Consider the following 15,337-nt stretch of genomic DNA (forward strand, 5'->3'; position numbering starts at 1 on the left):
CCGGGTTCGATTCCTGCTCACGGCCACCAACACCGGTGACGCTTATCTGAACCGGTCCTGGACCTCCCCTAGGTCGACTCAGCCTCACATGAGTACCTGGTATGGTGTGTAAACATCAGTACTGGGCAGACAAAGGTGGCCGGTCTTGGCGGTGGCCACCCGCTCCCTCGTGTGTTTTACCGGCCTTCATAGATGCTCACCAACAGCACTTGCCCTAACAGTCTGTTAAAGGCTAAATGGGGAATCTTCTATTTGATGTTAAAAGTGAAGGCCCGCATGTGAGTGACTGAGTATGTGAGTGAGTGTGCGAATGACTGTGTGAGTGTGACTGTGTGAGTGACTGTGTGAGTCAGTGTGTGAGTGAGTGTGTGAGTGTGACTGTGTGAGTGAGTCAGTGAGTGAGTGACTGTGTGAGTGTGTGAGTATGACTGTGTGAGTGAGTCAGTGAGTGAGTGACTGTGTGAGTGTGACTGTGTGAGTGACTGCGTGAGTGACTGTGTGATTAAGTCAGTGTGTGAGTGAGTGTGTGAGTGAGTGTGTGAGTGAGTGTGTGAGTGAGTGTGTGAGTGTGACTGTGTGAGTGTGACTGTGTGAGTGAGTCAGTGTGTGAGTGAGTGTGACTGTGTGAGTGACTGTGTGAGTGAGTCAGTGTGTGAGTGAGTGTGTGTTAGTGTGACTGTGTGAGTGACTGTGTGAGTGACTGTGTGAGTGACTGTGCGAGTGACTGTGCGAGTGACTGTGAGAGTGAGTGTGTGAGCGAGTGTGTGAGCGAGTGTGTGAGGGTGAGTGTGCAAGTGAGTGAGTGTGTGAGTGAGTGAGTATGTGAGTATATGAGTGAGTGTGTGAGTGAGTGTGTGATGAGTGTGTGAGTGAGTGTGTGATGAGTGTGTGAGTGAGTGTGTGATGAGTGTGTGAGTGAGTATGTGAGTGTGTGAGTATGTGAGTGTGTGAGTATGTGAGTGAGTGAGTGTGTGAGTGAGTGAGTGTGTGAGTGAGTGAGTATGTGAGTGTGTGAGTGATTGAGTATGTGAGTGTGTGAGTGAGCATGTGAGTGAGCATGTGAGTGAGCATGTGAGTGAGTGTGAGTGAGTGAGTATGTGAGTGAGTGAATGTGTGAGTAAGTGTGTGAGTGAGTATGTGAGTGTGTGAGTGAGCATGTGAGTGAGTGTATGAGTGAGTGTGAGTGAGAGAGTCAGTGAGTGAGTGAGCGGTGGGCACGGGGACTCACGCCGCCGCCGCTCCTCGATCTCCTGCTCAATGCGCAGGCAGATGGACTGCGAGAGCTCGGCGGCGATCCTCTCAAATGCGTCAAAGTCCTCCACCGTGAAGACGTGCGTGTCCCCGGGCGGCGTGGCGATGGCCTCCAGCTCGGCCTGCACGGCGTCTGAATGGGAGGCACGGGGGAACGACGGTTAGCCCCGTAGAGTCGGGGGGGGGGGTGGAAGGAGGGAGGCTGGAGGGGACCTGTGGCCCCTGTTGAAGGCTCGGCCCCCCACCCTTTCTAAATTAGATTCGAGCGGTAATGGTCGCGTTTCGTGACTGTTCACACACACCGACTGACCTGCAGGGAGTTCCGCTCATAGTTTTCCATGCATGTGTCAATCGATACTTTCTTGACACCCTTGTATATGAGAGTTTCAAGTTCAATATTTGAATCGATTCATAAACAACACGACCAGTCTTCTGTCGTTGACGAGACTGAACAAACAACATCACGAGTGAGTGGATGGCCCGTGTCCAAATGTCCCTCCGACGAGCGTACACCCACCTTTGACTCCGACGGCGAAGATTTCCACGTTGGAGTCACGGAGCTGCTTGGCTGGCTCCCGAAACTCGTCCGACGACTTCCCGTCCGTGATGAGAATCATGACCTGTAAGCGGGGGTCAGGGGCAGGAGAGGAAATGGGCACGGTGGAGGACACAGTAAAACCGCGTGTCGTGCGGCACGACGTCCGACGTTTCGTCTCCCACGTGCTGGGAGCTTCTCGCGTTCCTGAAGAAGCCGCCGGCGTGTAGCGTGGAATGTCGGACGTCGCGCCGCCCACACGGCACTCGGCGCATCCAGACAACACGTCGGAGAGCAGCGCGGCGCAACAGCAGACGCCCACGCAGTTGCAATTCGCATTCGGACGTATTGTTACCATTTACTGTAATTATTCTACACTGCCTGTGTTGTCCATCGCCTCCGTCACTGACTTCACCCCAGGTCTCCCTCATTAATGAAATTTGTTTCAAAGTGCTCTTGTCTATCGGTGCGACATATTCACAGCGTTAATTACCTAATTAGTCATCGCCTGTGGAGGGCTTCTTTAGTGCTGAGCACCCACCTCTGACAAGGATCTCCCTGTGATGCACTCGGAATGTTTAACACGTTAGGCTTTCGCGACCGATACTATTTGTCAATCCATGTCAGTCATGGGGTTGTTTCACCATACTTCACCACACTGGTAGATGCAGGATGGTGAAGGGGGAGCCCAGGACCATTTAAGATATCACTCGCCACTGACATTTGCCGTGGCTGGGAATCAAAGTCAGGTCACCAGGTTTATAGCACGGCATGTGCGCTTATCGCCCCATTCAGTGGTGCAGCATCGGGCATTGGTTGGACATGTGGTGGAGTAAAGCGTGGGTACTCCCCTGCTCTTCCAAGGCGTACAAACCAGAGTGGAGGAGTAGACCAAACACCCACAGAGGGGGCTCTCTAGAGCTCCCTCTATTGGAGGCCCTTCCTCCACATGCGGCGACAGCGAGCCATTGCAGGGCTGCGCCTTTGCCTTGCGTTGTCGTGTGTGCAGCACAGCCCGCAATGCACCCGCTCTCGACTGATCTCGGAAGCTAAGCAGAACTTGCGCCTGGTAAACGCTTGGATGGGCGACCACCACGCTTAAAACAAGTGTCAGGGGGCTGCTGCGGGGCTATGTTGTCAGCAGACGATGTGCAGCAAAATTCATTGTTGTACTGTACCGTGCTGCAATGTCTATGCTCCCCGCTTTCATCAATCTCCATTGAGCAACGTGGTGAAATATTACTCATTGTTTTTTTTTGTAAAGTCACGTATGTAGAAATACAATAAAATTATATTAAAACAAAAAACAATCACGACGTTTCGATCACAACGCAAGCGATCTTCATCAGGTGTCAAGAACAAATCACGGAGGTAAATACAACAAAAAGATGAGAGAGGAGAATTCAACAAACCTGAAAAAACATTATGTGAAGCACATCCAGTCAGGCCAACAACACAGTTAGACACTTTCTGGTGGACCACGAATTTCTGAAATTTCTGAAATTCGTGGTCCACCAGGAAGTGTCTAACTGTGTTGTTGGCCTGACTGTATGTGCTTCACATAATGTTTTTTCAGGTTTGTTGAATTCTCGTCTCTCATCTTTTTGTTGTATTTACCTCCGTGATTTGTTCTTGACACCTGATGAAGATCGCTTGCGTTGTGATCGAAACGTCGTGATTGTTTTTTGTTTTAATATAATTTTATTGTATTTCTACATACGTGACTTTACCGAAAAAACCAATGAGTAATTTTATGCAGTCACGAAAGCTTTAGTACTTTATTGGTGAAATATTGTCAAATAACCCCCCGCAGACCATGTTGCGTGGGGAGGCCCTCATCCAGCAGTAGATTGACTGGATGGGCCGCGCGTGTACACATCACGTAAGCAAGCGTGAAAAGTGCACAGGTTGGTTTGGGCCATGTGGCACTGAAGCAAAAAAAAACTGAACACGTTGGCCAACAACACTGTGCGGCATGCGCCCTTAGAAGAAACACGACAAGGCAACGTTTTGAGAAATGGTCCCTTCTGCTTCTTCTTCTTCTGCTTCACAGCACACGGAGAGAGAGGCCACAAAGATGGGGGTGAATAACAAAAGGTGGGGATGAGAGTTGCACTTGACACCGCGGGGCATCCTCGCTGAGCGTGAACGAGAGATCACGGGCGGGCGGGGGAGGGGGGCGGTCAGACGACGTGTCAAGGCCATGCTCGGCTCGTCCTGTGGGGGGGGGGAGGTGGTGGGGGCGGGGGGAGGGAGCTCCACCGCAACTATTCCACCGCCGTCCCAGCCACAGCCAGCCTGGAGGGCCTGGGGGGTGCCATGTGATTTACTGCGGCGGCTCTAGCGGTAAATTACCAAGCGCGTTAAGCCGCGGTGGTCACATTATTGCCACGTGTATTATCAAGTAACCGCGTTTTGTACAATACTTGCGTCGGAATGACTGAAGCCTACTATTTTTGTTCATCACCTTGATAACAGCAAAAAAAGAGTCCCATAGGTATAACCATTCAACCCGGGCTATTGATGCTTTGATGTTTGCGTTGCCTTTGTGCTGTTCGCCTTTTGGCATTCTCTGGCCTAACACTGGGCGAGACAAGGCCATAAAGGAGGCTGTCTCTGTTGTAGGCCAATCAGTTCCAAGGACAATGCGTACATTATCAAAGCATGTCTGGTTGCACGTTTTACCACGAGCATGCCTGGCGAATGCAGACTTGACGACTTGCAATCGGTGTGTCTATTTGGCGTTCGAACGTCTCAAAACCTCCCGCGTTATCGCCATGGAGCGGGGTGAACGCCCGCGCTCTTTTCCCCAATGCCGTGCATTGGGGGCAAAATGCGTGAGCGCCGTCGCGCGAAGGAGCAGGAGGCGCCTCGATGCTGCCCGGGGGCCGCATGAAACCCGCGTCTGATTCTGCACATTCCTCGGCAGCGCGCGGGCGGAGGCCTCGGCAATTATTCCCCCCACCCCGTTGATTTTTTTTTTACCCCTTAGCGATAATGCAATGGGCCGATGATGATTTATCGCTCCGCAAATTCCACACCGCGGGCGAGAAACGTACATAAGTATAAGATCGTTACAAATTCGTCCTAATTCCGATAAAGGTTTGCGACTCGTTATTTTAAACCATCACGTACTCCCAGAAGGCCGTGTTGCTGATGAAATGTGTAAAAAAAATACTTTTAAATTGTAATGTAACGGTATATGTGAAGGAGGCGTATTTTTTTCGGGATCCCAGGTGAGTCTACCAGATCGTATTTCTCACTACCCTCACCCTGCTATCGGTCCATGGTTCGTTTCCCTCTCTCTGGCTGCCCCGTGCCCTCCTGGCTCTGGTCCATCTATCATCGTCCACTCCTGAGTGACCATGCCCTCCTTTATCTCTCTCGTGTTTTCCATATCATCACTTGTTTCCACACCTCGATCAGGAATCACACCCACCTATTAATACACTTTTTTATTTTACCCGTTAAGGCCCACTGAGAAACAAAGCTCTTTTACAGAAGCGACCTGGCTACAAATGATAGCTCAACAAAGTGGCTTATCACGTGGACATTTATAGCAGTCAAATGCTCTAAACTAAATGTGGGGGGAAAACTGGAGGACCCAGAGAAAAATCCACACGACCACGGGGATAACATGCAAACTCCAAATACACAGGCGTCAGGGTCAGAATGGAACCCACGACATCCTCCATACCAGACGACGGAGTTAACATCTCGCCACCATGGTCACCACACTCACTCACCACATGCCTCATTCAGGGATCACACTCACCGCGCTCAGCACAGAACTCACTCAGCGATGGCGCTGGGACAGGAGTTACCTGCGGGACATCAGGCCGGGCGCCAGCGGCCTGTACGAACACTCGCTGCCGCACGTAGGTCATGGCACGCCCGGTGTTGGTGGAGCCGCCGCGATAAGGGAAGTTCTTGAGGGCCTCCAGGATGGCCTCCCTTGTCGTGTGTTTGTCCAGCGCAAACTCCAGCACAGGCTCGCGGGAATACTGCACCAGGCCGAGTCGCACCTGCGGGTCACATTGCGAGCGTTGTTGGTTATTACTCCCAAAGTATTAACCAGGACGGCCACCGGGCTCGAGCAGGGAACCTCTGCAAAGAGTGGCCACGTCACTGCCCCAATGGCTTCCTTCCACTGCAAAGGAGCTTCATCTTCTTGACTTCCTGCAGCTCATGTTTTTAACTAAAACTAAAAATACTTACATTTATATTTTACCAGGTAAAGCCCACTGAGTTACATAGATCTTTTTCAGAAGCAGCTTGGCCACAAATGATAGCTCAACGAAGTGGCTTATCGTGTGGAAATTTCTAGAGCCAAATACGTCGATTCTAAATGTAGAGGGAAAAACCGGAGGGCCTGGAAAAAAATCTGCACGACCACAGGGAGAGAGACACGCAAACTCCAAATATACAGCAGGCATCGTCAGGGTCGGGATCGAACCCACGACCTCCTGTATACCTGGCGAGGTAGTTAACATCTCCTAGCTACCATTTAGTCTAGGGCACCTCGCCGTTTCAACGTGTTGCGCCAAGCGGTATGCGGCGTAGCGGTTTTTGCCAAGTGACGATTCAGACGTGCCGTCTTAGGAACCCCCAAAACGTTAGGTTTGCCGTGATGAACTGGACAATTTTGTGAACGCTACCGTTCGGCCGGATGACATTCGATGAGAGCGACACCCATTCCTGGGACCTATAGAAGAGAGTCCGCCAGAGGCGACGTGAACCCAATTTATCGTGACGTGAAAAATGCGACAACCTGGACAGACGCACGCACGGTCGCTCTCGGCGTTGTTAACACGAGGGGCAGAATCACAGAGTCATAGCCTCTCATCAGTCACAAGGCAAAAACAAACATCACAGGCATGAATAGCACAAGAGACTGAATAGCGGGCTAGCATGGTGAAGTATGGTCAAATAACCCATACGACCTGCACGGAGTGAAGCGGTCCTCACCCAACGGTGGATTGACAAAACTCGCCGCACATGGCAGTGATGACATCGCGGCGAGTCAAATTACGGGCATTGTGCGGTCGTTTTGTGCAATGAAAGCCTTGGAGTCGGCGTGTGGGATGAACGTGAGCTCAGAGCGAGTGAAGCGAGACGAGTTCTCAACGCTGATCAGTGTCACTGTCAGGGGAGCACAGCGGAGGCCTTTGTAGGCTGTGACAACTTCTCAGCACGGATCATCGCAACGCATTGACGGTCGGCGCAGGCGAGCGCAGTTACAATCTGCCTTTCCTAAATATAGACAATAAAAAACACTTCACTCAAAACACATTTCCACGGTAAGATGTGGACAAAGAAAAGACAGCCAATAGCGGTTCATGGCAGGATCAAAACCCTCTGGAGTAAATAGTCTTTGGACAAATTTGACATCAAGACAAACGAGTCTGAAAATAGCATTTGCTTGGAATAAGCTGGGTGATGCAAGCGAAGAAACACGAGTGTTTGAAAAGACACAATAATTAAAAACGCCACAATTATTTAGAAAGCAGAGCAAAAATAGTCCTGTTGTGTTGTATTGTGGATAATACAATGATTAATAGACAAGACACTTTCTCATTATGTAAACAGTAATCAAATAATATTTTAATCCATCAGCATAAGAGCCTGCTGGACCACTCTGCTGATAAGACTCTGAAAGTGGACACCTATCCAGGGTCTACTGCTTCAACAGTGCTGCCGGGAAAACTATTTCGCTCGACAGTGCACGCACAGGCTGGCGGCCTGAAACATTTATATTGTTTCATTATCTTAAAACGACCAATGAGATGGACGGAGTTTTGTTCGCCTATCAAAACGAGACGCGGGTTGCATTGCCGAGGACACGTCAGGGATGACCGCCATCGCCACACAGCAGTGGCCACGAGAGACCGGGCGGAGACAACGGCGCTGTAACACGATAAAAGCGGACACCCGACAAAATCACCGATCAGAGATTTGCCCCATATGTGGAATAAAGAAGGCGTGGTGTTGCCCAAAGGGGCCGTTTCTTTGCCCAACATATGGTCCCGTGGATCGTGAATCGAGGTTAATCGTATCGATTCTCACTCAGTTGTGCCAGCTCAAAGTTAACCATAAACTTTTCAAATTGGCCAATATCTGCATAATGGGCGATTCCGTTGCAGTCCGTTTGCATTGCATGACGGGCGGTGAGACGGCTGCAACCGCACAGGACCACAGCGGCCAGGGGGTCACGATAACGACCCAGGCCGTGGAACTTAGGCGATGAAAACGCCCTGAGTGGACGTGACGACAGCCGTGCTGGGACGGACACTGAAATGTTTGGCGGTCGTGCGGTTTGACCGTGTGGCTTAGGAACTGCCGAAGACTTCGCAGTGGCTTGCTGTACCGCTCAACTGAAATTCGGGCTGAGTGACTCCCCGGTTGGAGTGCTCAATCACGCTGTGAGCGCAAGGACACGTTGGTGGCTAAACCGATTATTGTGAAACTCAGGTGGCTCAGAAATTAGAGCGCTGAGCTTTGCACCGCTGAGATCAAACCTGGATTCTCAGGCGTAGAGAATTAATGGTCTCATCCTGGTCACCAATAACTCCTTCAAAAATATCGTGTTAACGTTTATTCTGAAGTTGATTAGACTAAATTCCAGCTATGAGAATTTAAAATATTTGTTTTACTGTCATGCAACAGACAATCTCTTAGCAGGGTTATGAAGAAAAGAGATATCCTTCTAGCTTGAAAACTAAAACGGCAATTTGACAGATTTTTAAGTCATGTGGAAGCCAACGTCTAGCACATGGGATGCACTGCTCTGGGAGCTCTCAATTGATTCTCATCACATAATGCCGATAGCACATGTGGAATAAACTCTGTAATAATACATATTAATACAAAAGGTTTGAAATCCTGTTTCATAGACATTTCCCTTCACTTTATTAATGTAACAGCACATGCCGACATCTTGCGTTGGCTCTCCAGGTGAGACCGCACACAAAGCTCAACTTCCCCACACGGGTGACCATGAGGGTTGTGAGGGCAAGCGAGGCCATCCTGGATAAAACATGCGACCGTAATTGTGAGTGGAAGATTTGTGCAAAAAAGGTGGCACGTGTGTAAGCAAAAATAAAAACTTGACCAACTCGTCCTCCTGTCAACGTCCTCATCCGAGCACAGCGCACCTCATCCTAGCACAGCGAACCTCATCCGAGCACAGCGCACCTCATCCTAGCACAGCGCACCTCATCCTAGCACAGTGCACCTCGTCCGAGCGAAGGCCGCCCCACACTCAGAGCTAACGTGGCCATGACATCATCCTAGGCATCGCACCGACAGAGAGCGCGCCGAGTTTACACGAGAGGGCGGGAGCCCCCCCAGGGAATGAGTCGAGCACACGGCCGCTTGGATAGCGATCGCCACAGCACGACCGCGCGTCCCGCGGGCACCAGTTGTCTCACGACGCCTCCACGCTCCCGCCGTGGTCTCCCCTCGCAGGCTCGGTATGCGGCCCATGGATATGTTCTGACGAAGCATTCGAGGTCACGAACGCGCTCGTTCACGGGTGGACGTGTGGAGGCCTTCTGACGTGACATTGCAGAAGCCACACCGATGCGGCTTACAGCAACTAGTGCAAAGGTAAAGATGCAGCCCTGGAAGCTCTTGCTCGCTCCACTCCTGGAGGAAGGGCCTCCACTGGAGGTAGCTCCAGTGGAGAGGCCCTGCACAGTGGTGTTTTGGCCTACTCTTCCATGCTGGCTGGACGTCTTGGGAATACCATAACTTTACCCCACCACACGTAACCTGCTGTTCGACTAACTGTGGTATTCTCATTCATTCTGCTGGGTGGACAGAGACGGAGAAAGGATTTAAAAATCTTGATGATCCAGGATGTGAACCATTTCACCGCGGCAACAACTCCAAAAGCAACGTACGTAATCGCACGCATTTCACATAAAATCCCAACAGACACGCGAAAAACGTGGCGAGGAGATGCACCAGGGAGACATTGCTATCCACTGCACCATGCTGGGACGCAGCACACGGACAAGGGCACAGCAAAGTACAAAAACACACGAGAATTCAGAATAACAAGCGAAAGGACAATGGCGGTTACACATTGTCATAGCGACACGATGAAACACAAAGAGACACACAAACACATCGCACTGAGCTGACGCGCTCAGCCATACACTGCCTTGCTGAAACAAACACCACACATAGCACTGTGCCCGGACGTACACAGACACACACAGCTACGACGCGATGTTCTCAAACACTCTGTTCTGTCAGAGCCAAACACACGGCGATGTGCTGAGTCGGCAACACAGACGCGCAGCAGCGTGACACGATGAGGCTCACTGCTACACGTCCACGTGCGGAAAAGCGCAGCGCCATCCTGTCCCCCTTCTCGTGAAGTTCACCCCGCTTCTCTCCCCCCCCCCCCAACCCCGTCAAGCCGTGCGACGCTACCTTGATTAAACGTGGACGATGCGTGCACACGGGCCGACGGGGAGCAAAACCGGAGCTAAGACAATTGTTTGGGCTGGGCCTCGCCCTCCTACCGCGGCGAACGGGCGCCATGGTGGCGAGATGTTAACTACCTCGTCTGGTACACAGGAGGTCGTGGGTTTGATCCCGACCTTGACGCCTGCTGTATATTTTGGGTTTGTATGTTCTCCCCGTGGTCGCGTGGAATTTTCTCCGGCTCCTCCCGTTTTCCCTCCACCTTTAGAAACATGCATTTAGAGTGTTTTGCTGCTCTAAATTTCCACACGATAAGCCACTTTATTAAGCTATCATTTGCGGCCAGGTCACTTCTAAAAAACAGCTACATAGCTCAGTGGGCCTTTATCTGGCGAAATAAATATAGTTTGATAGTTTTAACGGGTGAAGCAACAAAAAAGCAGCGCTATGACGTGTTAGAGACACGCAGCTGCTACATGTAGTTCGGCACGACGTCCGACGTTTCGCTCAACGTCTGCGCGCTTGACGAACGAACTATAGTGTTGAACAGCACTGTTTCCCGAAGAAGGTCCTAGCACGTGGAACGAAACGAAAGACCAGACGTCGGTACAACCCGAGCGTGCGTCATAGATCTATGCAGTGCAACCGTGAAAAAAACTGCTCTGTCTTTTGCACAAATAGTATTCTGGTCTGGATCAATTTACCTAAACCTTTCACATGAACACCACACATACACGCATATCTGCAAGCCACTGTGCAATCTTCACAGGCCCCCACAACAGGCAGATGGAGGACCAGTCATATGGGTATTCAATACTGTACTGTCAGCCAGGTGCCCTGACACTTCAGGCAGCTGAAAAACGTGTCTGGGGAACATTTTTTGTGACCATTATTTCAAACCAAATTAGTTTAAGCCTTTCAAACGCTGGGCTGGCTTTGACCTTTTGAGAATCAGAATCTGTATTAATAGTTGAGGAATCCGATGAGCTATAAAATTCTTTTTCACAGATGTATAGTAGCGGCGAGTCGGAAAGTTACAATGACAGTACAAACACGATAGGAGTGCAAAGTATAGGTAAGGTAAGGAAATCACTAAGAAATTTAACTGAAATATTTTTATTTGAGCAGGTAAAGCCCACTGAGCTTTTATCTTCTTTTTAAAAAGTGAACTGGCCACAAATGATAGCTCAACACAGTGGCTTATCATGGAGAAAGTTACAGCAGCCAAATCATCTAAATAATCTCAACGCATATTTCTGAGTTCCATCAGCAGAGTGAGAAACATTGGCCAAGAGAACCGACAAAATCACAGGCCCAAAATACTCTTTCAGTTGTATCTGTTTACGGTTAATTAATCAATCACCTAATCACCCACAATCCACCACCATGACATGAAAATCTGCGCGTACATAATTGCTGCACCCGTTATTCAAGCGAACGTGCAGAGAGACGCGACGACATGGGGGAGGGTGAAGGAGAACTCGCACCTTAGTTGGGCTCACGTCGAACGTCTTGGCGAGCACGTCGAGAAACGAGCGAACTTTGGCGAAGTTGTCCAAGCCGATGCTGTAGGAACCATCGACCAGGAAGACGACGTCGGCCCGCACTTCCACGTACGACGTGCACTCTGCGGCGAGGCGAATGAGTTGCGTCAGAACCGCGCGGAGGCCACGGTCAACGCACACGCGCGCAACGCGCGCGCACGGCCCTAGTGCCAATCCACTGCTGGATGAGGGACTCCTCCAAGCCGTGCAGGTCCTGGGGGTTATTTGGCCACATTTGAGCACACGGGTTCGTGCGCGTTGGTGAAGGTGGGGAGCATGGCAAGTACGGTGCAACAATTGATTTTGCTGCACGAGCGCCGCGCGAGTGCCGTCGCCGCACTCACCCACGGTGACCTTGGTGCTCTTGGTGCGTGTGGTGCGCGTCTCGGGCGCGCTGAGCGCACGGCCCTGCAGGGAGTAGACGCTGACACGGTACTCCGTGTCCGAGCGTAGCCCACGGAACACGGCCGTCGTGTCGCGCGCGCCCAGCGTCTGCTCTTGAATGCCGCCGCCGGCGACGGGCGGGAGGCCGCCCGCGGGGACGCCGTTGCTCCCGGGGCCTCCCGCGGCGACGCACACCGCGCGGAAGCCCGAGACGGGGCCCGCGGGGAGCGCCCATCTAATGCGCAGCGAGCGCGACGTCACCTCCGACACGTGCACCTGAATCGGTGGCTCTGCATGGGGGTATCAGTCACATGGTGTCAACAGCTTTCATATGCACACTGACAGCGGCATGAGACATTTAGAGGCTGTGAAATGAACATGTCGATTTCTCCTCAATTGCTCTCGAGTATTTTCATAGGGTATCTCTAAATGGGTCACCACTATATTAGACGATTGACTCGCAGAAAACCACTCCGCACAAAATATATAGGAGCGGGCAGTTGTAGTTAAGTGGACTCTGAAGAAGGGCTCTCGCCCAAAGTGTCTGCTATTTCTCTGTGATCAAGGTGGTGTTGATTATGCGAATGGTGAGATCTTCAAATCAAGATTGATGAGATCTATTTAGCTCTGTGGAGCCGTCCTAGAGCCCAATCCCTGCCAGGATGCGACGCTCTCCGCTGACTGGACGAATGAAATGTTTCTCACGTAATAAACTTCGCTCGGCCAAAAATACCTGTGATATAACGCGGGAATCTTCTTTTATGGAAACAATAAAAAAAAATATACTGCGGCTCGTAAAAAAAAATGTGTGCATGATGTGAGGCGATGACAGGTGATTGACGGCACGTGGCACGCCGCGGAAGGGCCGCGCCTCCACTCACCCACGTCTCCCTGGCGCAGCAGAGCCATCTGGGCCTCGGCGCTCGCGCACAGCAGGGCCACCAGGCGGGGCAGGGCATGGGGCAGCTCCGCGGTGCCAGCCACGATCAGCAGGTGCTCCGGCTGCGACGCCACCAGGCGCAGTTGGCTGGCGACGGCTCCCGGCAGCCCTGCGCACAGCGACCGCTCGCTTAGTCCCCCCCGCACCGCCAGGGCAATGATGCACACAGCCACGCCGGGCCCCGCCACGCATTCGTGTGGCGGGGTCTGTGTGGCCTCCCGACAACCGACGAGATCGGGTGGCAACCCCAATGATTTGGTCTAAGGCCGTTTAGAAGGAGCCACAGGCAGCGCTTGTAATTTCAGCACACCACATCCAGTATACATCTCTTGCTATCGCTGCGGCTATTAGCTAAGTGCCACCTCCTCCAATTTACCAGCGGCCAAGAGAATGTTCAAATACTGGCGATGTATAAATGTATACCAACATTTAATAATCAACAGGGGACCAAATGTTGAACGGTTTCCCTCGACTGAATTAAGATAATTAAATCCACAGACCGAGCCTGGACAAAACTTCTACAGGTTGTCTTCAACTGTAAAACAACTTAAAGGTCGATCTATGCCCAGTGCCAGATTATCCTAGTAGCAAAAGTAGCTACATATGCTACGGGCCCCGCACTTTCAAGGGCCCCGCGCTAAATGCTTTCAAGCTATCAATTCCGGTTCAGTGATTCTGCAAGTGCTCTATTACTATAGTACTATACCGCCTTCAACTTTTATGAACGACTTGGTGTTTAAAGTTAGCTATTTGTCGTATTATCTGGCTGTATAGCAAATGAAAAAATACAATTACTTTACTATGCAAGTAAAATATGTGTTTTAATATTTACGTGTTTTTTTTTTATTTAGAGCCCCTTGATAACATATGCTACAGGCCCCGCACTAGCTTAATCTGGCACTACCTACGCCTACTTGCAGGCCGGCGCTGCGTACACCTTGTTCCACACGGGGACAGCGCCACCGGGGGTCTCACAGGCCAGACCGGAGCATGGCATTAGAATGGTCTAGCCGAGCGAGGTTACGATGTTAAGGGACTTCGAGCTGCCGGGGCGTTGAAGCAAGCCTCCCTGACCACGCGCAGATTCCCGTCCGATCTCGGACCAGGACCGAGACGAAGGAGCACGCACCCACGGCGAACGCGTCCACGCCCGCCTCGTGCAGCGCCGCGGCTGCGCCGGCGACGTCGTCGTCGTGCGACGCGCTGCGTGCGAGCAGCACGAGGAGGCGCGCCGCGGTGGGGCGCGCGGGAGACGTGGGGCCCAGCAGCGTGTCCAGGCTGTGCCGCAGTGCCTCACCTGCACGCACGCACGCACGGAATTCGTGTTACGCAAAGCACGCGGTGCGATGTGGATTTAGAGAGCTGGGAAGTGCCACTGCGTGTCAAGATGCTATGGGTGAATTTATTTCGTAGGCAGGGGCAGCCGGTCATAGGCAGAGGAGAAGAGGTCTCAAGCCTGGACTTGAATAAGAGGCAGAGAGTCGACAGTATTGTTGGCTGGGGGAACGGACGTCCAGATTATGTGGGCAGCAGAAGAGAAGAAGCAACCTCCCACTGAGCGAAGGTTGATCTTGGGCTTTGATAGCAATTCTTGTTTTATGGAGCAGACAGTGGAGGAGAGTAGCGCGAGATGAGCGGTGAGTGGTCTCAGAGACAGTGAGTCCAATGTTTTGGTTCCTCTGGAGATTGGAGATGAGGGACGTGGGGAGGCCGTGGAGGAGGTTTTCCCCTTTTTTCTGGCAACAAAACAGGTGTTGAGATGTTAAAACACCAAACTGAAACCTTTTACAAGGAATCATGTCTGCATTGCTTGCATTCTGACCACAAATATTGTGGTCAATGCAGACATGATTCCTTGTCAAAGGTTTCAGTTTGGTGTTTTAACATCTCAACACCTGTTTTGTTGCCAGAAAAAAGAGGAAAACCTCATATTTTGGTACTGGCAAAGGAGTTCCCACGATGATATGGTACATGGCAGATGTATAGTTAAAGTAATATATAGTTATATATTATTTAATTTCCATTATAGTAGAGTGTGGTTGAAAGTAAAAGTCCATGCAGGTAGCTGAGGAAAGGTGGCAATTGTGTGCAGGCTGCATTCCATGATACGATTATAACTTAATGGATCACAAGATGACTTACACTGGGTTAGAAGGATGTGGGGGGGGGGGTGGGGGAAACCGCACCGATCGAACGCCTCCTGGCCCACGTCGACTCCCTGCAGCGTGCTGCCGGGTGTGTGTAGCA

The 15,337-nt window shown here is 51.3% G+C and overlaps 1 protein-coding gene across 3 annotated transcripts in view; it reads right to left on the bottom strand.

Annotated features, from left to right (window-relative positions):
- Positions 1–15,337, bottom strand: part of LOC116945283 (collagen alpha-1(XII) chain-like) — a 325,203-nt gene that overhangs the window by 243,401 nt on the left and 66,465 nt on the right. For all 3 annotated transcript variants that reach the window (XM_032959676.2, XM_032959677.2, XM_032959678.2), the window contains exons 8-14: positions 14,220–14,387; positions 13,032–13,199; positions 12,111–12,440; positions 11,710–11,849; positions 5,611–5,811; positions 1,769–1,871; positions 1,229–1,384 (exon numbers count right to left, since the gene is read on the bottom strand). In XM_032959676.2, the coding sequence (XP_032815567.2) occupies positions 1,229–1,384; positions 1,769–1,871; positions 5,611–5,811; positions 11,710–11,849; positions 12,111–12,440; positions 13,032–13,199; positions 14,220–14,387 (1,266 nt within the window). The remainder of the gene's footprint in view (positions 1–1,228; positions 1,385–1,768; positions 1,872–5,610; positions 5,812–11,709; positions 11,850–12,110; positions 12,441–13,031; positions 13,200–14,219; positions 14,388–15,337) is intronic.

The sequence above is a fragment of the Petromyzon marinus genome, chromosome 23, assembly GCF_048934315.1.
Source record: "Petromyzon marinus isolate PM22_M1 ecotype Great Lakes invasive population chromosome 23, UKy_Petmar_22M1.pri1.0, whole genome shotgun sequence".
NCBI lineage: Eukaryota > Metazoa > Chordata > Hyperoartia > Petromyzontiformes > Petromyzontidae > Petromyzon > Petromyzon marinus.